Source organism: Callorhinus ursinus, unplaced genomic scaffold, assembly GCF_003265705.2.
Source record: "Callorhinus ursinus isolate GAN/ISIS: 27379988/994484 unplaced genomic scaffold, GSC_fseal_2.0 scaffold7, whole genome shotgun sequence".
NCBI lineage: Eukaryota > Metazoa > Chordata > Mammalia > Carnivora > Otariidae > Callorhinus > Callorhinus ursinus.
Genome location: NW_027397069.1, coordinates 71,213,791 through 71,238,418, shown reverse-complemented (window position 1 = coordinate 71,238,418; position 24,628 = coordinate 71,213,791). Strand labels below are relative to the sequence as shown.

Genomic DNA, 24,628 nt, shown 5'->3' with positions numbered 1-24,628 from the left:
GTACTTGCTTGTAAAACCTGATTGACAATTGCACTTTAAAAAAAAAACAAACTTTTTACATTGAACTTATTTTAGACCTTAAGAAAATTTGAAAAATGGTAGTATAGAGAATTTCCTTATATCCCTTACCCTGCTTCCCTTAACATAGATATGATACTAACCAAGCTACAGAACTTACTTGAATTTTATTGACTTTGCCACTAAAGTGCTTTTTATTTTCCAGGATCTGATCTGTTTTGTACTAGTGTACTTTTCCGATTCTAGGATCCTATTCACTTTGCATTTAGTTGTTATTTCTCTCCCATTCAGTCTTTATTTGTGTTTCATGACCCTGATTCTTTTGAAGAGTATAAAGCTATTTTGTAGATTATCCCTTAATTGGGATTTTTCATGATTAGAGTAAGGATGTGCATCTATTTTTGATACCTTGATAACTTATTTAGTTTTTCTTTCAATAATATCTGTGCTATGTCATTAGGTCATCAGACTAAATTAAAGGCCTACTTAAATGGGGACATATATTTATTTATTTGGTATTTTGAATGTAAGGAAAAGAATATTTTTAAAACTTTGATCTGACTTTGTAAATGTTTTTGTGTAGCTACTTCAGAATCTTGGTTCAGCAGTTTGAGGTACAGCTTCAGCAGTACAGACAGCAGATCGAAGAACTAGAAAACCATCTTGCCACTCAAGCAAATAACTCACATATAACCCCTCAAGGTAACATATTTTCTGCGGTGATTTTTTTTTTTTTTTTTGATAGCACTATGTTTTGGTGAGAAAGGTTAAGGTGTTATTACATAATAGATATTCTAAATAACTACTAGTAGTTGTCTTAAGCTGCTATAAGAAAATTTCCTTAAGGCCTTGATTAGATATTTATTCTCTGTAAGTAGAAAGTGCTTTATTATGAATTCCTACTATGCCAACCAGGACAGAAGTCTCAGGGCTTCCTCCCTTCCCCCTGATGACTAATGCAGACACCCTGCTCTTAGTGTGCTCACTGTGCTGTCTTCTCATTCATTATTCATGCAAATATTCATGTAGTTTTTTCCTCCTATGCTTTAAACTGTACCAAAAATTGGACTCAAGTAATAGAAAAATACCGATTGTGTTATATAGATATTTGTGTGATAATATAATTTTCTTTTATAGATTTGTCAATGGCTATGCAGAAAATTTATCAAACATTTGTAGCTTTAGCTGCACAACTTCAGTCTATTCATGAAAATGTAAAGGTAAGTTTTCATTACCAGTTCACTAGTGATCTATTTTTTTTTCCAAAAAGATCCGAGTATTCTATGCAATCAGCTGTTTTAACTTTTTTCAGTAGCATATTGTAAACAACTTTCTGTGTTAATATGTATATTTCTTCAGCATCATTTTTAGTAGTTATGTAGGATTTCATTGTATATACATGCATAGTTTCCTTAGGCCTCTCTTGTTCGACATGCAGGTTGTTTCCATCTCTACTGCTATAAGCAGTACTACAGAAAATAAACATTCTTAGTAGCAAAATCATTTTGCACTGCTTTAATTTTTCATATTTTTTAAATACTTATTGGTCATCAAATGCTTACATTTTTCCCTTCTAAATACAGGGAACTATTTGTGTTTATTAAATAATATAAATAAAATAATATGTCACTGAACATTTTATACCTTGTGTAATATTAGTTTTTAAAATTTAAGTGAAATGTTAAATGTAAGTATACTTTTTCCAACTAGTTAGGCAAGTATAATTAAATTCTTCCTTGGAGTTATATAGTCAGAAAAACCTTTAAAATTCAAAGTATCCAAACCTGAGTCTAAATAAATTAGTAACTGTGTAGAATACAGTTTGAGATTACCATTATTTTCATTTTTATTTTAATCTGGTACATGGTAATAGATTTTTTAAAAAGTTAACCATTTAAATTATACCATGTTTGAAATGAGCATACTTTGGACCTTTGCTTTAGTATATTTAAAATTCCAAACCAAATTTTTTAGATAATTTAGTTGTTTTTTTTTTTTTTTGGAGATAACATTTGTAACTTTAATATGACAATTTTATGTAATGAGAAAAACCATGGATTTTGACTTCTTGTTTACTGGGCACAGTTCTATAATTCCAAAATTCCATCCTTGAGACCTTTGCTTTGAATTAAGTTGATGAGAGGGCTAGAAACAGTACACATCAGTACATTGTTCATAAAACTGTGTAATACTTGGGGTTTATATTCTCCTCCTGCTTTCCCCCATTCTGGCGCCCCTGCCATAGTTTGGAACCCCCCTCGTCTTGTCCTCTACTTCAGCTCCCCCATCTGTCCCCGTTCTCTCCAGGGTCTCCTTCCCTTCCCTGCAACTTTCCCTCCCTGCAATTTTGCAAGCTATCTCTATCCCAGTGATTTAGTTTCAACCTGTAAAACTGTGTCTTTGCCATTATGCAATGAAATCAGAGAACCTCTGCTTCACGGTTGGGTCCTGGGATCAGGAGACTCCTCTGAGTCTTTGTCCAGTCTCATAGGATCCAGCAATTCCACTTCTGGTATATACCCAGGAGAGTTGAAAGCAGGGTCTCAAGGAGATATTTGTACAGCCATGTTAATAGCAAGCAGCATTATTTGCAGTAGCTTGTGGTTTATATAGCAATATTCCTCGTCCTCAACTCCAGCTCTGAAGCAGCACAGAAGACATTTCTACGGCATCCCACGAGGAAACGAAAACTAAACAGCAACTTCTTCCGCCCACATGAAAAATGGCGCTTAGATAATTTAGTTTTAAAGAAGGAATTTTTATCGAATTTTCTTGAAATTTATAGGTCTGTAATAAATATTACTTTAGCTTTTTAAAGGGCTAAAGATGATTCCCTGTTGATACTTTGAAGTCTGTGTTGTACAGATTTTTTTTTTCTTAATTTTTATTGTGAAAGTTTTCTAATATACACACACACAGAAAGTAGGGCACTATTGTAATGAATGCCCAGCTACTCACCACTCAGCTTCAACCATTATCAAGATTCTGTTGGTCTTGCTTTATCAATTTTCCACACAGAGATGCTTTTCCCCCCTGGAATATTTTAAAGCAAATTCCAGACATGTTATTTGTAAGTATACATGCTTTTTCAATGGCATTTTCTCCTCTCTGGTTTGAAAACTACCCTTTTCAGTAACATGACCATAAAACAGTGAGACAGATTCACACAAAATCACCTCTGATCATTTTGGATAAACTTGACATGACAATTTGACCTACTCTTTTTTTTTGTAATGCACATTCCTAAGAACCAAAGGATGATCTGTGAGCAGATGCGCTGTGTTGCCATTTATTTTCAGCTGCTTTTAGTGAGCAAACTATAATTTTGAGATTTACTTACTTACAGAAATCTCACAAGAAGTGTTTTTTATTTTTGTTTCTTGTGTATTGTTTTTCATGAGATAATCTGCTGAAACAGGCTTAAACTACCTGAGCCAGCCAGTCTTCATGGACATTAACAAAATTGGACATTGTATCAGTAATTATATAAATCATGGCTGAGGTCAGGTTTTTTTTTTTTTTTTTTCCCCTTTCCTTAAACCAGTTGTTTTTCCAGTCTCTAAGGCAGGTCATTATTTTCTAGTACCTGAAGTAGAACTAAAATTTATGGGCCATCGATGCTAAACATTGCATGGGTATGGGCATATAATTGCACAGTTGCACAGAGAAAAGGGAGGACGGAATAGGGGGAGATCAATTTTAATAAAATTCATTCTTCTGATATCACATACCCTACTTCTGACTGGATTTCCCGCAGTTTTCAGTTTTTGGCAGGCCTGCTTCAATACATTATAGAGGTAGGAAAGTTTGGAACTGGAACATCAAATACTGATATCCACACAAAAGGGGATGATAACTTTTAAATACTGTAAATAATAGATTTCTAAATGCTCTACCTGTTAAGACCAAAAAGACTAATACTTACTAATTTCTGCTGAGAATGGTAGGAAATCTGAAAATTCGACATCTCTTCAAAAAGTTGTTTGAAACTGATCCAAGTTAGATTAAACCTTTAATGAAAGTATTTAGTAATTCTGATGTGAAGTAGGATTGCTCCCATTAATGGCCTTAATCAGGGCAGATGTTGCACTGCTTGAACCAGTCCACTTTATGAATTTGGTAATTTACCTTTCTTAATCTGAAATTATAAGCTCACTGTCCCCACCCCCCTGGTTTGGTGACACAAGCTCAACATAAGTCATTCTCATTGTAAAATAGTCAAATAATATTGATAAAGTAAAAGTTCTCTTTATACCCTCCAAGCTCTCTCTGCTAAGGTAACCTCTTATTTTAACCCGTGTCACCCAGGCCTTTTAAAGAAGGCATTTACTAGTTTTTAGCCTTTTGAATGTAAAAGCTATCAAAAGGTTGGGTGTTGGAGGGGGAAACGTGAAAAACTGGAATATTGAAAATGAAATTTTAGATAATACTTGGCTTGTTTAAAAGCTTTGGTAACTCATTTTAAAGAGGGCGTCATGGAGCCAGAATATTTTAGGCAGTTTATTATAAAGATATGACAAAAATAGGGAAGAAAACCACACCATGCCTCCTTTTGATTTGCACTTTAGGGCGAGTGTGTAATATTGGCAGTGTCTTTCCTCTGTCTGCTTACTTATTTCCTAGTTAGATTATTCATATATTTCCAAAGGCAACAAAGAACTTAATTAACTGTCTCTTTTTTCTTTTGTTTAGGTGCTAAAAGAACAGTACCTTGGCTATAGGAAAATGTTCTTGGGAGATGCTGTAGATGTGTTTGAAGCCAGGCGAGCAGAAGCCAAGAAGTGGCAGAATGCACCCAGAGTTACTACTGGACCCACCCCTTTCAGCAGCATGCCAAATGCAGCAGCCGTTGCCATGGCTGCAACACTTACACAGCAGCAACAGCCTGCTACAGGTCTGAATGCATTCAAGTTATAGCTTCTTACTGTTCAAATGCAGAACATTGATGTGCATTTTTCTAAGTCTTCCTTTTGTGTTAGCACTGAAGAAATTTATATGAGTAGCTGTTCCAATACAATCTAAAAATTGTGATGGACACAATTATAAACATACCTGATAAAAAAAATGCAGGGTAGTCTTAGCAATAATTATACATCAATTGGATATTGAATATTGTGAATTACTTAATGTTACTTGCTGTATTGCTATAAATGCCCTTTAGAACATGGTGTTTCACTACCGAATTACATTTAAGAATATTAGATTCTAAAATCGTGATTGTATCATTTATTGTTTTAAAGTCAGAGATAATCCAGCCATACATTGCATTTTTCATATATGATACTGATAGATGGTGCATTCTCGTTTCTTCATACATAGTGATTACAGAGTACCCACATTTAGGATGAAGTACATTGTTATGACTAAAGGTGTGTTGAAGATCACTTGGTTGTTTTTATGCATAATGACTGGAAACAGTCTTAACCAAATTTGGAAGAAAGTACATGCTAGAATTATTTGTACCTTTTCAGAATGAACAGAACAGTAGCAAGAGCAGGAAAAAGATGTTTTGAGATGTTCTGGATTGCACATTAAGAAGTATGAACTGGGAAGCTGGGCAGATGATGAAAATAATTGGTGAGATACTGGAAAGCAGATAATTTTAGTCCTTGGTTTAATTCCACTTCTAACAAGAGAAACATTTTTGTAGTCTAGTTCTGCAGTATGGAGTTTGGTCCTGTGTCTTTTGGAAATTGTCTTTATTTCTGCAGTCTCTTTTTTTGTCAGGCTTGAAGTATGACGTAGAAAATATAGTTTTAATGGATATTGATTTTTTACTTTACTCATTCATAAATTTTTGAGTAATGCTTATTCCTATAGCATGTGTCTTTCTGAGAGTTCCATATAGTCCAGTATTAAATTATAGTACAAAAAGAGTAAAACACAGGCATATCTAGATTGCATTCAGGCTGCCTCTACTAGGGAAGCATTCTCTGGTTTTCAGTACTGGCAGTTTAAAAATTTTCTTCACATTTGGAGATGACAGAATTGACTTACCATCAGTGAATGGCTGATGATTGGTTTATGCCAAATCGTCCACATTCCATGGCTGGACCCATGTGAATAGTGGCTCACAGTAGCACTCTGTAGTAGTTCTCTAGCTGGCTGGAGTGTAGAATTCCATTCTCAAGTTATGGAGGGAAAAAAGTCATTATGTGGCTGATTCCTATCAAGTCGGTATAGGAATCAGTCCCATAATTAGTGATTATCAGTTCTCCTGATTATTTAACCAGCTAATCAAACCAACGTAATACCAATTTACTTTTTAGCTCCAATATTAATCCTACAATAGATCAGATAAGCATGGGTTTGGGTTAAGTATTCTTTAAAATATAAGGGATTTCCATTTTAATAAATACAACTTGAGAAAGGTCAGTTACTTAAAATGTCATGGTATAAATTATATTCTGTGGTATACAACTAAATTTGAAGCAAAACCACTTGTCAGCGTTGTTGTTTTTAGTTCTCTTATGTAGACAGTCTTGAGAGGTCATGCATTTTGGGCTCATGGACTTATGAAGATATATGTTCGTTCTGTACATTTGAGTGCCTATTACGTGCTAGGCTCCGAGGATACAAAGGTAAACAATACGAGTTGAGTATGGTGTTTGCTCTCCGTCATGGAGAGTGTTAGCTTGATTTAGAGTAATCATCTTGAGGAGCCTTTGCTCATTTAATTTTATTGTGACTTTTGCCACGCTTCAGGGAAACTTGACTGCTTTCTGTGTTCCCTGCAGTTCTGAAACCCACATAAGGGCTTCCACATCGGCTGGCAGGATTGTAATTTATCAACCTTAAACAGTCTTACATTGTTTTCATTTTGAGTTGTGTGGATTTTTAGAACTGAGAAGCTAAACAGTAGTAATAACAATTTTGCATTATGTCTTCTCTTTTTCCTTTTGTTTCTTTGAAGGCCTCCCCAGCTCCATAGTGCATTCCTTTATGCATCTTAGAATGTTAGTTATTCTGGTCATGTCACCACTACAGGGAGATGGATGAGGTCTCTTAGATACGTACTGCTTTCATGAGTTACAGCCTGTTGAGAAATTCTTGCATTGTGCTTTGTACTTAGTGACTTATTCTTTGTCTTGTGACTTTGAGGACATCTTTTTCTTTTTTTTTTTTTAAGTGCCAATAACAAATTTTAAAGACCATCTAGATTCGGTTAGGTAAAGCTGGTGTGCTGTTTTTATACATCACTGTTGATCTGTGCAAGATCTGAGTTGTCAGGGGTTTTGCTTTTGGTTGCATATGGGTTCTTCATTAATGTAAAAAGTGCAGATAGCTTCTTAGGCTTCTACCTTCTGAAGGTGGTTTCTACGTAGTCTTTCTTGGAGGTGGAGGTATGGATTTAAGTGACTTCTTAACTTTTCTTTGGTGTTTTTTAATGAAAAAATATAATAGAGATTAGGCCTGCATGATTTATGGTTATTGCTTCTGAAGGCTGAAGAGAATTGATGAAAAACCAGCAGGCTAATTATATGTGAAATAAGCATCAATACATGGGTAAATGACATATTAGTAGATCTTGAGTACACTTGTCCATCAGTGCTTTTGAAGCCTCTTAAAAAGCTTAAGACATTTACATTAGGGTTATCAGTATAATTTTAACTTAGGATAGATTGTTTTAAGCTAATGTATTGGGATTAAGTTTTGCTATTGTGTTTTGACACTTTTAAAAGTTCTTGATGTTTACATAATAAGACTATTTTCATGTGACTTAGCTGCTATTTTTAAGGAGAGCTGAGACATTTTGTTAGGAATTCCTAATTTCTAGCTTTTAGTGTAGGTTTGGACATTTAAGATGTAGTGTTAAATAGGAGACTTTAAGTATTTCATTTTAGTTTCTTGTAGTTTTGTGGTTTTGTTGTATTTAACAACCAAAGGAACATTCCCCATTAAATCAGTAAGTAAAATTTTTCAAATTGGGGAAAAGGCATTTTTTTGTTTCTAAGAAAAATTATTTTTAAAATATGACTTAGGAATAATCATACTAATTACATTAGGTATTTTGAGTATTATTGAAAGTTATTAAAAAATTTTAGCACTTTAGTCCTTTTCCTGTGAATGCAGTTTTACTTTTAAGAAAGTAGAATTTATTCTGGAAAATATGAATTACAGTGCTAAACTTGATTTTGTTGTGTGTGAATATATTATACGGTAACTTTTGTAAAATGTTACTCTACATGAAGATTTCACTTTGGGCAATTATTGGGATATATTACTACTAACTTGGTTTTATTTATGGAACTAAGCCTCTCATTGAATGACTGACTATTCAGATTTTGAAACAGATTTCTTGAATTGTTTACGTGACTTTTGCCTGAAGGATTTAGATTCTGCTTTCTAATAGTGAAACTAATTTATATGGTGGCCAGAGTGTAATATATGCTAATACTTTGGCATGGGAGATATTTATCATGAGTTTTTAATATTAAAAAATGTTATACATTTGCCTACTAGTTTTATAAATGATGTTGCCTTCAGAATTTGTGTGAAGGTACAAAACTCAAAGTATCATGTACCTGTTGTGCAATGGAAAGTCTTGTCATTGTCAGAGTTCTTGATTACCTATATCCTGAATATTGATTAGGGTTACTCTTAAAAACAGACCCACACACAACAAAAAGCATGTTATTTGAGTAACTCTTTAATGACTTGTAGGGTTGAGGGCTGTGGTGTGCATTATTCTTTAGGGTCTTCCACCAGCAGTGCCTCCTATCAACATGTGACACTTAAGTCTCTCAGTGTTCAAGAAACTGGACGTGTGTTTTCTACGTATTATTTTTGTTAGAAATAAGAGAGTAATATGCTTAGTTTCTTTTTCCTATAGTAACATTTTACAAAAGAGCTGCTAGGCAGGTATTTTATTCTCAAATTGATCTCAAACTGGATGTAAAAATTTAAATCCTTTTTTAATTTATTTTTTAATAATAGTGTAAGAACTCTGGCTGCTATTAGTTGTTATTCTTTATTTTCTGGGTAGAAGCTATTTGAAAAGTCCAGTTTCTGTCCCAGTGTAGCAAAATGCAGTTTCCTCTTTTTTTTTTTAATGCTTTATAATTTTACACTACCTTTTGAATATACAAACCTCATTCTTCATTGAACAACTTGAAGGCTTTGATTTTTTTGAAAAGTTTAAATTTCAAACTGTATATTACTTTGGCAGTTCCCTCAACTTTGAGATGCACTGATCACTGTGCTTGAAAAAGACAAGACTGAAGATTGTACTATGAAATTTATTGAATAATTTTCATAAATTATTTATCAAATGAGAGATTTTTAGATTTTTGTATTCTGCTTAGTTAAAGAAAAAAAGTAGTTAAAAAGAGAGGCTAGTAAGTTTGATGCTATTCTTGCCAAACAAACTCAGCCAAAATCTTTAAAGCGACAGACGGGAAAAGGATGACTAATTAATTGTTCTGCATCTGAGTACATTTTCCAAAATGTTGGAAAGAAACTTCTGAATTGAAATCTTGAATGTATTGAATCTGTCAAGGTACACAGCGGTGCCTTTGTAAATGTTCATTATCTATCTTATTTAATCAGGTGATAAGTGGTGTAATGTAGCAGAGCTTAATAATAGAACTCAGTTATCACTTTTTGTGAACAAGTTGGAATTGTCATGTTACTGTGTAATTGATTTGCTTTAAAATGAACAATAAATTTAATAAAATTAAACATTGTCTTGTTTTTTATCTATTTATTGTATATATTATTTATATTTCATATAAAAAGTGATGCCTAGTTTTTTGGTACTTACTCTTATGAAGTAACATGATAGTTTTGCCACGTTAGTGTCAGTCTCTTTGATCAGTTGAGACTTGACTCTAACGATAAGGAGCTTGTTTTAAAAAGAAAAGAAAATAAAAACCTTTACTGATTACACCAAGTAATTTCATCAGAAAACAAGTGGGGAGATCTAAAACCATTCTAGAAGTAAAACTCTAGAAGTAAAACTAAAAGAATTATAATTTACAATACATTAAAGATTTCAAATTATTTAGTAGGGTAAATTAACATTCATCGTTCAGTGTGGTAAGCCTCTTAATTGTATGGCACAAACAAGTCACTTAAAAACAATTTTGTTTTGGATAGGTAAATCAGTTAGGATAGATAAATAAGGCTGGGGAGACATCCTGAAAATTGAGTTTTAGCAAATAGCATTTGTCAAAATTAATCACTGTCTATTTAAAAAATAATTTCATAAAGAAACTTTAATCTTGAAAGAGTAAGGCAAATTTGTTTTTTTTCCCCCCCCATTTTTTGTTTTGTTTTGTTTTGTTTCTGTTTTTGTTTTGTTTTGTTATACCAGGGCCACAGCCATCTCTGGGAGTTAGTTTTGGAACGCCATTCGGCTCAGGTATTGGCACTGGCTTGCAATCAAGTGGCTTAGGTTCTTCAAACCTTGGAGGTACACTTTCACTTTTCTAATATTGCAATGGACTATTATACATTTGAATTGATAGTAGCCTGTAAAAAATTTCTAAGAGGGTCTGCTGTTTTGGAAGTGAAGGTTCCATCTGACAAAAACAGTTCTCCAAACATAATTAGTGCTTTCTAAGAAGGTATTAGATTTAGAACTTAAAAAAATCATTTCATCTTTGGTGAATATTAAGTACAAAAGAGTAGTAAAATTAATTGGTAGGGATTTTCATATTTTCAAAGCAATATGCTAAAATGTGAACTTGAAAATTACTTAGTTTTAATAAATTTAATTAACTTTAAAAAGTCAGTAGTCTTAATAACATTGGTTTGGAGTCCAAACTACTTCTGGACATACATCCTACTAATCATTATCTTCTTCTTCTGTAAATGACACTTTAAATGGGGAAATAATTTTTTTATAATTGAACAGCTTGGCTTCTGTCTTTTCCTGAGCGTTTTTGGCATATTTGCCTTTATGCATACTTGTATATGTAGCAATTAATAGTTTTATAAGTTAATTCTAACTAGTAAGGTAAGTCTTCTACAAGACGTCATGCTAAATACAAACATATTCACAATTCCCTGGTATGGGTATTTGAAAGTAGAGTGTATTGTAACAAGTGTATTGTCATATATGAATAAGGTTCCCTTATTTCCACTAAAATACATCATCATAAGAGGGAAGCCAGTGAGCAGTCAAGGTTACTTAATATAGTAGACTCTATTGGAATTAGTAGAATTTTGGCAGACAGCATATGTCCTATGATCTATAATCCAGTTTGCTATCATATTTCTTAGCGTTATAGGCCATAATACTGTCAAACTCAGTATTTTAGATAAGCTGTTGCAGAGTAGCCTAAGAATTTGAATTTTATTTTTAAAGCACTTGACTTTTAAGAGAATGGGAACAGTCTTTACTTAGCAGAATCACCTCTTCAACTTTATGTAATGAAAAATATTTCTTTATTTAAATTGTGAATAGTATTACTAAAAGAAAAACCATGATGCTCCCGCTCTAAATTTCTCAATTGTTAACATCGGCTGGTATGTGACAGGAGCCTACCGTTACTGAGTAGATTTAACGTGATTGACTAAGTTGTAATTATGCAAGTTTTCAATGGTAAAAGTTTGTAGGTGAAAACGTTTTGGTAAAAAGCAGAGTAAAGTTACCTTATGGTACTTGGCATTTAAATTGTTGTGCATGTCATGCTTATTTATGAATTTAGTCAGTCTTTTTTTTTTTTAATGAAATATCCCTAAGTAGATATGTTTATATCTGTTTGACATCATATTTGAATGGTCATTAACATTTCTAGTCCATTTGGGAGAGAAAATACTGATATGATCTTGTTCTTTATAGCTTTGTTCTTTAAAAATTACTGATGGGTCATAAATTTAGTCTAAGTACATAAAAAAATGTTTATCTCAGATTTAACCTGATTCTTCCAAAAAGCCTTATGCAAAAGAGTAAATCGCAGGTTTCTGTAATAGCACTGTATTTATTAGACCTTTGATAATTTTAGGTTTTACTTGTCAGTATCCTTTAACCTATGTTTTACATACCATTGTATATTTCTCTATCACCCTTCCACTAGGATTTGGAACTAGCTCTGGTTTTGGATGCAGCACCACAGGGGCCTCCACATTTGGATTTGGAACAACAAATAAACCCTCAGGAAGTCTTAGTGCAGGTTTGTGTGTTTTTGGCCTGAATTTCAGGCAAATTTAAAGATGCAAATTATTTAATTTAAAAGTATAAGTATTGTTATTTCCAGTATCCAAAAATGATCCCTGATTCAGTTTCTACCCCCTGAATGAAGCATGCAAGCCTAACAAATCATGTAGTTTTATCTCTCTTATAAACTAAAAGGTTTGTGAAATATTTCTAACAAGACTTACTAGTTTGATATAATAAGTAACTATGTCCTCTTTTAACTAAGTAGAGAGTCTTTTAAACCCAAAGACTAGTTTCATGGTTAAACGAGTCTCTTCATTATTATAAAAATAACCCATCATTATAAAGGTTTTAACCCAGTTTTTATCATTATTTATTTAGGAGAATAATTTTTCTCCCAAAGAGATGTTCTTTAGTTATCAGTCCCTTTGGTTTTAAGAACACCAGGCTTAGAGATGATGATTAATTGGATTCTTTGTTCATTTGAAATAGGTATATAATCTTTTGACTCTTTGAGTAGAAAATTCCAGATTTCTTCTCCATTTTCTCTATGTTCATAAATACTGGCTTGTTTTAACATGCAGTGCTTAGGGATAAATAGCATGTCTGAAATAATGACATAATACTTATTAAATTATGTTTAAATTGAGGGAATTTTAAGGAAATTCCATTTAATATTAAGTGGTATTTAAAATCAGCAGTTCCAAAAGAGTAAAATTACAGTAGAATTCAGTGGTTTGAGAATTATAATCTAAATATGGTACTCCTAGTTAAGTAGGCAGTGATAGTTCTTGATCTTCATTTTGCAAGGGTTCTTATAAAATCAGAACAATTGGTACTACTCTTTGGTGTGTTCATTGCCCTGAAAATCGTGGGTTAAGGCCTTCTTGAAGGACTTAGGATTACAGGAATGGGTCCAAAGGTTGTAAAGTCTCTCTTCTACTTGTTGAGAATATGTTTCTAGAGGGGCTGAGGAGGAAGGCACCATGGCATATTTAATTAACAGGAAAGTATATGACAACTTGAAGTTTTCTGTAGAGTTCAGTTATTTGTGCTGAGGTTTCTCTTTTGGCCTGGATCACTAAATTTCTGTCTTTAAAGGTGCCTCTTAGTTGTTAGCTAAATTATTTTCCTGTAAAATTCCATGTTACAAAGTTAGGATTCTAAGATATTTGTTATTTTTATAGATTATATATTCTTTTAGCTAGAAATTTACCTCTCATCCCCATTTTTTTATATTTGTTTTTGTTATTTAACTTCTGATATGAATATTTTCTTCCCTAAACATAAGGCTTTGGCAGCTCAAGTACATCTGGGTTTAACTTCAGCAATCCTGGCATCACGGCATCAGCTGGTTTGACATTTGGGGTGTCCAATCCTGCCTCTGCAGGTTTTGGAACAGGAGGACAACTCCTTCAGTTGAAGAAACCTCCAGCTGGAAACAAAAGAGGAAAAAGATAAACATACGGGTTGATGTGGTTGAGAGAATTCATAGCAGCATCATTCATTCTATGAGTCTATTTTTCTAAAATCGATGCAGTAATTAAATTGCATCCCAGGAGATTTATAAAGTTTTGATATTTTTCCCTACTCTGGAATCTGAACTTTGTTCTTGTTTGCCATGCTAAACATCTTTTTTCTTGTGAATTTGAAACCCAGTTGTGTATTTTTCATTATTTTGATTGTCAGTGTAAGAAATGTTCTGTTTACATCACTGATTAGTAAAACCTATTTAACCTAGTGTTGTAGCAATGTTTTTGTTGATAAGGTTTACATGAGTGAATATATGCACATTTGTTTCTTATACAGATGGTATGAACTCTGAGTCCTATACTAGAATCAGTTTGTTCCTTGATAAAGGCCTTTTGAACTACACTGCAGGGCATCTTGTGAATACTTATGTAAATATATGCAGAATAATACACACAGTTGTGTGTTCATATAAAATATATATTTACAGACCTACAACTTTTGCCTCAGACTTGTTCCCCTTTTCTAAGGGTATTCTATTTTTCACCTTTTAAGCTTCAAATCCTCAGTGCTTGTAGAATGGTGAGCTTAGAGGTACCAGGTCATTGCAGTTATTTGCTTAAAGATTTAGTGAAATGATTACTGGTGTAAATATTTGACCAACTCCGCTTCATTGCCCCCCAGTCTTTTCCATTTTTGTTTCCACCTTAACCTCTAACAGCTACTCTGAATGAGGAGTGCTGTAAGAATCACTGAACAGACTTTCACAGCTTTTATTATTCCATATACCCTCATATTGCCTATATGAGATGTTTTCTCATATCTGAGATGAACCTTCAAGAGCATATTTGAACTCCAGACTGGTGTCTGGGGGCAAAGAGCTATTAAGCCAAATTGATTCTATGCAGGTGAAGGATGCACTATTACTTTAGTGGAAACTTTTCTAGCTATTCCAATACAGAGTTCTTTCTTATAGGGCTATTGATATTGACACCAAATGGAGTGGTTTATCAGCCTCTTAATGTCTTAAGTAAGTGCTTAATTTGGAATAGAGAAACAATATATTTTAAGAAAAAAATGTATTCTTTGTAGCAACTGTAAACTATCCAGTTTTAACAGTGAACAGAATTCCAGGTAATAACACATAGGCATGTCAGATTTCATCTGTGTAATATTTGTCTATATTAGTATTAGTGACATAGAGTGGGTGAAAAAGAGGGCCCTTGGAAAGAGAACTGCCTTAGCCATGATTTCAGACAGAAACCATTAGGTAGACCTACTTATCTTTCAAGTACAGTTTTCAAATGGGATGTGAACATGGAATTTCATTGAAAATAGTTTAATTTTTTATATAGAAGGTTTTGTACATAATGTGCATCAAGTGAATATTTTCAGAATCATTTTCACCAAGACACCTTTTTTTCTAAAATAGGTATTGCATATATATATAAATACACACACATATATTTTTAGTATAATGTTAGTTGGGTTTGATTATTAAAGTGTTGTTAAATCTGTTTTATTTATCCGCATATAGCAATGATTGGCTTTTTGGAATTGAAACTTTTGCGCCTTGATGCATTAAAATAAGGAAAATGCTTTGTTTCTGAGCACTGAAGTTGTTTTTATTTTTGCATACTTCTCTAATACTGCAATCCCCAGATCCAGATTTTGGGGAAGGGTAGGAAAATATGGGATTTTTGTGTTTTGAATTACTGTCAGAATTAAATACCCAATTACAGCAAACCTTTTTTTTAAAAGGACATTGCATTGTGCTGCAAAAATCTGAGTATTTATATTTCTTATTTTTTTCTTTATATATTTTACATTTTAATATGTTGAAGCACTGGAAATTTGTAACAGATCAATTTGTGATAGGAGTTTAAATGTGTTGTCATTGTTGCCGTTGTCTTCACTCTGTCCAGAGCCTATCATTATGTAAACAATAAAATTTATTGTGTCAGTTGCTTTGAATCTTTATAGGTGTCAGTAGTTGTTCTTAAAATGTAATTTTCTCTTTATTGCTCTTTTATTCTCTTTGGTCAGTTTTTAGTGTTTTCTTTTTACCAGGTTAAATATATTGCTTCTTTAAAAAATTATAGAGTGAACACAAGATATTAAGTTCTTTGTCACTTGCTTTTGTCCTCTCAAGATTACGAAAACACAGTTATATAGAAGAATATTGGGTAGAACATGAAAGTCCCCTTCAACTCCCAGGCCCTAATCCCACTTTCTTCCCCTGAGTATATACTGTTCATACTTTGGTGTCTATCCTTTTGGACCCCTTTAAAAAATGCTGTTTCCCATATAACGTGTACAAATGTTCATTTTTTCCTTTTCCCTTTTATTTTCTCTCTCTCGTTTTCTTATATTTTATCATTCTCTCTTAGAGCCTTTTTTTTTCTAACAAATGGGTTAAAAATCTGTATGCGCTATGATTTGCTTTTTTTCCCCTTTAATGATAGATCGCCATGGTTTTCCATGTCAGTCCATGTAATTTGCTTTTTATGTACCATCCCATAGCATATTCTCTGTGGTTGGGCAATTCAGTTCTTTCCAGTATTTCAGTTTTGCAGAAAAAGCTGCAGTGAATATCTGTACATGGCTCTCTGTGCTTATGTTTAATGTTTCTTTGGGACTGATGTTTGAAGAGGAATTACTGAAAAGGCATACAAATTGTATTTATTAATGCCAGATTGCCTTCCAAAATTGCTGTATAAGTAATACACTAATGCAGCATGTATGAGTACCCATTTCCAAGTATTCTCTGTAACCCTAGATATTATCAATCTTAATAATATTTGTGAGGTTGAGCTTTTTAATATATATTTAGCCATTTGCATGTTAATGTAATTGCATGTTGATATCCTTTGTCCATTTTTATACCAGGTTATTTAGTAGGGTTTTTTTTCTTAATGATCTCTGTAGGTAGTGAACATTATTTTTCTTGTGAGGTAGTTTGGACTCCTGGAGTCAGCTGGGTTCAGACCCTTGCCTTGATCCTGTTGATCTTGGGCAAGTTATTCACTTTTCTAGACCTTAAGCTTTATCATCTGAAAAATGTGGTTGATAAAGATGGGTAGTTGTATTAATAATAGAATTGAGCCCCTGATACTTTGCAAGCATCACTGCTCTTGCTCTGCACCAGTACCTCACTGCTGGTAATCACTAGAGCTGGGTGCTTTATTTTGGTACCTGACAGGGAAGCTGCCCTATCTTACTCCTTTTTTTTGTTTGTTTGTTTTTGTTTTTGTGTGGGGTGGCTATTTTAGGACACTTATTCTTTAAAATAAACGAGTACCTATTATTTTTCTTTAAAAGATCTTATTGGGATTTTGATTGGGTTTATACAAATAAAATACATTTTGATCTGGGGAGAGTTGACATCTTAATATGGATAGCATGATACATGCATTTATTAGGTCTCTTATTCTTTCAACAACGTTTTACAGTGTTTATTAGATACTTGGTTAATTGTTTTTCCTAACAGCATCCTGATTTTTCCTGCAGTTGGTACAAGGTCATTTGCATTATTAACAGAGGCAGATTAACTGTTCTGTGATGGTACGGTAAACCCAAGTTAATGTCTTCCAAATAATCTTAAATAGTGTTTTTTGGGAACAAAGGAATTTGAATAGTGCTTTTGGCAATATTGTAATGGGATTTTTGTGTGTGAAATATTTGGCTTTGAATGATTTATCACATTTGCTTTGGCATCCCCTTCCTCTGTGCCTTGTTCCAGTTTCACTGTGTATAAACCTGGCTGCACTGTATTTTTTGGAGGTCACACCACAAAGTTATTACTTAGGGGATGCAACCTTGGGACTTGGTAACATAGGGTCAGTGTCCTGAAAAATCTGAGCCACAGGGCCTAGTTTAAATCTCATTCACAAAGGCACCTTTGCCTTATGGGTATCTCCCATTTATTGAGTGTGTAGTCTCTTCTGGGCGGCACACTCAACAACTTTTATACACTTAAGTTTTATACACTGTTATATATATGTGTGTGTGTGTTAACACAACAACTTTTATACACTGTTTAATCTCAATATTATCCTATAAAGCAAAAAACTCCCAATTTCTAGATGAAGAAACTGAGGTTTAATTTAAGCAGTTTACTGGATGTCACATGGTTGTCAAATCATGGAGCTGGGGTTTTCTGTGGTAACAGGAATAGCACACTGATTTCCATGCCTAAACTCTCAAAGGCACTGAGGGTAATGACATTACATGATTTAGATGGGGAAAATTCCAAGTATACAATAAACTGTAGATCAAGGCAAGGTAAGTACAAGGGGCTATGGGACTTGGTAAATAGTCATATCGAGGGTGTAAAGAGTTGTTAGGAAGAAGCAGGGGCCACGCTCCCGTAGCCACCTTTTCCCACTGCTTCCCTATGAAGAGGCTCAGAGAAAAGCCAGTCATTCCAGCATGAGGGGTGCTCTGCTCACCTTCAAAATGGTAAGGGGGAGCAGTTTGGGCTATTTGACTCTTAGGACAGTAAGAAGTTTAGCAAGAAAGCCTTTCCAGGAAGGTTTGCCTGACTCCTGGAACCCAAGAGAGCACTACATGCTCAGACTGCGTGAGACTAGATCTCTCCTTACAGAGAGATGAACCTCAACTGGCCTGAGGAGACCATGGAAATGGGCAAGCAGCTCAGGTGCTCAGAGATGGCAGATAGAGGAAAGATTAAGGATTACTGGAAAAATTGGTCATGGTCCAAATTGTTTTTTGCCTTTTCCTACTCAATCTAATGCACTTTTCCTCTTCTACCTAATCTGCCAGTGAAGCACAACAAAAAAACCAGGCTCACAAAGGTTGCAGTGCTCAAGAGTGGGCTGTAAATTTAACTTTCAGAGACCTTGTTTTTGTCATCCTCAATCTCTTTGAATCCTCTGGTAGCAAGTCAGTTTAATTCAGTATACATTTGTTAGTATTTGCTGTATGCAAGTCACTGCTCGGAGTTTAGAGGAAAATAAATCTGAGTAGGGTATTTTCTGTGCTCAGATTCAGCTAACATCTGGTGCTTAGTGGAGGCAAGGGCCTACTCTTAAGAGCTTTCTGTATATGAACTCATTTATTCCTCAGTCCTAGGAGGTGGATACTATTATTTCTTTTTTACAAATGAGAAAATAGGTGCAGAGAAGTTAAGTAATCTTTAATGGTCACTAGTAAGTAGATGGGCCAGTAAGCCCAGGCTGTTTTTCTAGAGTCTAGGATTTTAACTCTTACTATATGTAAATAAGTATAATACAATACGAGCTTCTTATTAAGGTGATAGGATAAAGATACAAAGAAAATTATTGAGAGCACAGAGGTGATACTAATTTGACTTGGGGAAACTCCAAAAAAATTGTAATAGTAGGTGGCTTTGAGCAATGAGTGATTTATTTTTAAGATTTGATTTATTTGAGAGAAAGAGTGCACGAGAGCAAGGGGAGGGGAAGAGGGAGAAAGAATCTTGAACAGACTCCGTGCTGGGTGTGGAGCCCGAGGTAGGGCTCGATCTCACAACCCTGAGATCATGACCTGAGCGGAAACGAAGAGTCGGACACAATGGTCTGAGCTACCCAGGTGCCCCAGAATATCATTTATTTTTAATGACGTATTAATAATTTGAATTTAAAGAACCACATGTTTATTTAATAAAGATAATTTTGCATTTGAACAACAAAGGGATAAAAGGCAACTAATACCCCACTTTCCAGAGGAAGTTTCAGTTACATTTCATTCTGATACCTACTATTTTTCTTCATAGCTGCATAGCATATATGCCCACACTGTTGTTTAATAACTAGTTCGTTTTGGTGAATATTTAGATTGTGTGTTCTTTTTTTTTTTTGCTATTAAAAATAATTCTAGTAGGATAGGTGAAAATGGCATCCAGTTTTATTAATTTCTTAAATTATGAGGGACTTTGAACATTTTTGTGTGGTATTAGCTGTCTTTTAAAAAATTACTTGTAAGAGCTCTTTGGAGGTATTCACTTTCTATTTGTAAAGATGTTTGGAAAAACTAACAATTTTAAACCTTTAGTCTTGGATCCGTGTGACTTTTTTAAATGAAAATTATGTCATCATCCCCCCTTCATGTTGCTCTCAAACTTTCTTAATATTTTATATAATTTTTTTTCAAAGATTTTATTTATTTATTTGTCAGAGTGTGAGAGAGCACAAGCATCAGGGAGCAGCAGGCAGAGGGAGAGGGAGAAGCAGGCTTCCCGCTGAGCAGGGAGCCTGATGGGGGACTTGATCCCAGGACCCTGGGATCATGACCCGAGCCAAAGGCAGACGCTTAACAAACTGAGCCACCCAGGCGTCCTTAATATTTTATATAATTTCTTCTGTATTGCAAATGTTTCACAGTTAACCTTTTCACCCATTTATGGTTGTTTTTGTTTTTGCTGTGGAGAAGTTTTAAATTTTTATGTCTTTTTTAATGATTTCTGGGAATGAGTGAGAAGTCAATGAGAAGAAAAAAAGAATTAAGACATTTTAAGTTATACAATTTATGGTCTTGTATTTATTTACCATTGCAACTTCATAATTGTATGAAGTTGTCTTTAGAAGACTCAGTGAGGTGGCTGGTGCCAGGTTGTAATTAGAGAATCGCAGAACTCAAAGGAGACTTCATGTGTACCACTTTCTAGAGTGCGTTGACAGTCATGAAGTTTTTGAGCATTACAGTAACATTAAGGTAGGTGATATCCTTTCTCTTTTAGAGATGAGAGAAGAAACTAAGTAATTTGCTCAAAGTGATACAAGTCCTAAGTGATGATGCTAGAGATTCAAACTTCAGTATCCCAAGTGTTCTAGTGAAGTCTTTTAGAAACCCATTATTAAATGATAGTACTTTCAGCTCAGTGTCATTTCCAAATTTAATGCCTTCTATATTGTTATATATTGAGAAGGCAGAAGAAAAGTTAAATCTCTGTGGCCAATGCTTTTTTTTTAATTTAAGATTTTATTTATTTATTTGACAGAGACACAGCAAGAGAGGGAGCACAAGCAGGGGAAGTGGGAGAGGGAGAAGCAGGCTTCCCTCGGAGCAGGGAGCCCGATGTGGGGCTCGATCCCAGGACCCTGAGATCATGACCTGAGCTGAAGGCAGACACCCAACTGACTGAGCCACCCAGGCGCCCCTGCTTTTTTTTCTTTCTAAAAATTTTTCTCCTAGATAGACATGATAACTTGATTCACTGACACCAACTCTTAGATAAACAACATGAGTGACAAATTCTATTCTTACCTTACTTGGCGAACTGTAGGTGCCACTGTGGAAACTGGAATAAACTGTCTTTTAATTGGACCTTCTTGACTGAGCACTTGTTTGATGGAATGATTTTATCTTATTTTTGAAATAATCTGTTAAGTTTTTAAAAACTACCACTTTTAGAATCCTTATGTAGGTAGTGTTGAGCCTATGTGGATGTGGCCTTATTTGTACTTTTTTCCCCCTAAAACTGTAATTGTATGTGAGGTGTGTGTATCTGTGTGTCTGTGTGTATACAGATACAATTAAAATCATTTGTATATAAATAAGATTGAAAATGTATCATTGAAAGTCATCCCTATTTTTGATGATATATGAACATTTAAAGACATATTTTTGTTTATCAATATTATGCCCCTCTAACTGAATTATTAGTGAATTTCTTACTCTTGAAAATAGCAGAATTATTTTCATTTTTTAATTATTTTTTATCAACATCACATGACAATTTAAAGAGTCAACTGTTTCTATAAGCCTTGTTACAAAAGCAGCAGTCTCCCTTTTCTCCATTTGGAAGTGACAGTTTTTCACCTCTTAAAGCTTTTAGTCAATTCTGTTTTCAGTCCCATCTTCACCCCTGCTTACAGAAGTATCAGTAGCTTTCTTGGGGGCACTTGGGTGGCTCAGTCAGTTAAACATCCAACTCTTGCTTTCAGCTCAGGTCATGATCTCAGGGTTGTGAGATGGAGCAGGCCTCCATGGTGGGCTTAGAGCCTGCTTAAGATTCTCCCTCTCCCTCTGCCCCTCCCCTTCCTCTTGATCTGCTAAGTTACTTTTCCATTACAGTTCCTAAAATTCCTTTGCTATTAACTTTTTTCCTATTCTCATTGTCTTTGTGATTTTAGACTTTTATTTTTTAATTTTTATTTTATTTATTCATTATTTTTAAAATTTAAATTCAATTAATTAACATAGTGTATTATTAGTTTCAGAGGTAAAGGTCAGTGATTCATCAGTGTTACATGATACCCAGTGCTCATTACATCACATGCCCTCCTTAATCCTTAATGTCCATCCCCCAGTTACCCCATCCCCCCGCCCCCCTCCCCTCCAGCAACCCTCAGTTTGTTTCCTATGATTAAGAGTCTCTTAGGGTTTGTCTCCCTCTCTGATTTCTTCTTGTTTTGGTTTCCCTACCTTCCCCTATGATCCTCTGTTTTGTTTCTTAAATTCCACATATGAGTGAGATCATATAATGATTGTCTTTCTCTGATTGATTTATTTCATTCAGCATAATACCCTCCAGTTCCAACCATGTCGTTGCAAATGGCAAGATTTCAATTTTTTTGATCGCTGAGTAATATTCTGTTATATATATATACCACATCTTCTTTATCCATTCATCTGTTGATGGACATCTCGGCTCTTTCCATGGTTTGGCTATTGTGGACATTGCTGCTATAAACATTGAGGTGCAAGTGCCCCTTCAAATTACTACATTTGTATCTTTGGGGCAAATACCTAGTAGTGCAATTACTGGGTCATAGGGTAGCTCTATTTTCAACTTTTTGAGGAACCTCCATACTGTTCTCCAGAGTGGCTGCACCAGCTTGCATTCCCACCAACAGTGTAGGAGGGTTCCCCTTTCTCCACATCCCCACCAACATCTGTCATTTCCTGACTTGTTAATTTTAGCCATTCTGACTGGTGTGAGGTGGTGTCTCATTGTGGTTTTGATTTGTATTTCCCTGATGCCCAGTGATGTTGACCATTTTTTCATGTGTTTAGACCATCTTTTAAAAATTTTAATCATTTTGGTAATTTTATTGAAAATTCACTTAATTTTAAACTTCAATTTTTTTTCCTTTGTGGAAGTTCTCATTTGTCCTTTAAATACTATGCCTGGTCACTTTTTGATAATCTCTTATCCTTACTTACACTTTGTTTTCTTTATGCATTATTCAATATACTCATTTTATGTTTGTCATTTATAAGTCCGGTATCTAAAGTCAATAGAATCTGATTTTGTTGTTTTTTCTTCTGCTGAATTGTTCAAAGTGATTGTCTTTCTCCTTGTGTGTTTTATAATTTTTATGTGTGAGCTCATCCTTGATAGGAATTTATCTTTGGGAATTCTTTGAGGCTGAAGATGTGTTCCAGAGGATTTGCATTTGCTTTTGTTAGGCCCCTGACCCAGGTCCACTTCAAAATAACATCTCACTCTGAAGATTTTCTTAGACCACATATATAGTGTGACTTGAAACCATAGTTGCTTCTGAGAGTCTGTTCTGAGTAATGAATTCTCAGTAGAATTTTCTTTCACTTGAGAGAGCCAAGGCTACAACAGGAATCTTTTCTTTATTAGACACTTTATTTATTTATTTAATAATATGTTGACAAGGGGTTGGCAAACGATAGCCTGTGGGCCAAATCAAGCCCACTTACTGTTTAAGTAATTTTATTGGAACACAGCCATACCCATTTGTTTACTTATTGTCTGTGGCTGCTTCTGGTCTGCAATGGCAGAGTTAACTAGCTGGGACAGAGGCCATACAGCCTGCAAAGCCTAAAATAATCACTGTCTTCTGGTCCATTAGATGAAAAGGGTGGCTCCTAGTGTAGACGTTTGGTGTCCCTGTTCTATGAGGTGGGGGGTTCTGTCATCTCTTTACTTCGTATGGCTCATATTACTTTGGATACAGGCAATGCTGCTTTATTAAGAGACCGCAAAATGCATTGGCTTGAAAAAGATAGTTTATTTCTCTTTCATATGATGGTCCAAGCAGCAGTCCAGGGTTGATGTGACTGCTCAGCAGACTCAGAGGCCCAGACTCCTAATATGTTGTTCTGCTATTTGGAGAATAATGTTCTTGTCTGCACAGTGGAATATATTTGCATACCAGCTCATGGGAAGAGGGAAAGCATGGAGAAGACACCTCTTTTCTTTTAAGAGTGTGATCTGGAAGTTGCATATGTCACTTCTTTTTTTTTTTAATTTTTTATTGTTATGTTAATCACCATACATTACATCATTAGTTCTTGATGTAGTGTTCCATGATTCGTTGTTTGTGCATAACACCCAGTGCTCCATGCAGAATGTGCCCTCCTTAATACCCATCACCAGGCTAACCCATCCCCCTCCCTCCCTCCCCTCTAGAACCCTCAGTTTGTTTTTCAGAGTCCATCGTGTCTCATGGTTCGTCTCCCCCTCCGACTTACTCCCCTTCATTCTTCCCCTCCTGCTATCTTCTTCTTTTTCTTTTTTCCTAACATATCTTGCATTATTTGTTTCAGAAGTACAGATCTGTGATTCAACAGTCTTGCACAATTCACAGCGCTCACCATAGCACATACCCTCCCCAATGTCTATCACCCAGCCACCCCATCCCTCCCACCCCCCACCACTCAGCAACACTCAGTTTGTTTCCTGAGATTAAGAATTCCTCATTATCAGTGAGGTCATATGATACATGTCTTTCTATGATTGACTTGTTTCACTCAGCATAACACCCTCCAGTTCCATCCACGTCGTTGCAAATGGCAAGATCTCATTCCTTTTGATGGCTGCATAATATTCCATTGTGTATATATACCACTTCTTCTTTATCCATTCATCTGTCGATGGACATCTTGGCTCTTTCCACAGTTTGGCTATTGTGGACATTGCTGCTATAAACATTGGGGTGCACGTACCCCTTCGGATCCCTACATTTGTATCTTTGTGGTAAATACCCAGTAGTGCAATTGCTGGATCGTATGGTAGCTCTATTTTCAACTGTTTGAGGGACCTCCATACTGTTTTCCAGAGTGGCTGCACCAGCTTGC

At 34.8% G+C, this 24,628-nt stretch overlaps 1 protein-coding gene across 4 annotated transcripts in view; it reads left to right on the top strand.

The window, feature by feature from the left end:
• NUP58 (nucleoporin 58) overlaps positions 1-24,628 on the top strand; it is a 61,560-nt gene that overhangs the window by 24,617 nt on the left and 12,315 nt on the right. For 3 of the 4 annotated variants that reach the window (XM_025875174.2, XM_025875175.2, XM_025875172.2), the window contains 6 exons: positions 602-720; positions 1,156-1,238; positions 4,711-4,912; positions 10,334-10,432; positions 12,042-12,137; positions 13,413-15,571. In XM_025875174.2, coding sequence (XP_025730959.1) covers positions 602-720; positions 1,156-1,238; positions 4,711-4,912; positions 10,334-10,432; positions 12,042-12,137; positions 13,413-13,582 — 769 coding nt within the window. In that variant the 3' untranslated portion in view covers positions 13,583-15,571. Of the gene's footprint in view, positions 1-601; positions 721-1,155; positions 1,239-4,710; positions 4,913-10,333; positions 10,433-12,041; positions 12,138-13,412; positions 15,572-24,628 lie in introns of those variants that run through there. The other variant, XM_073894769.1, reaches the window with a different exon arrangement.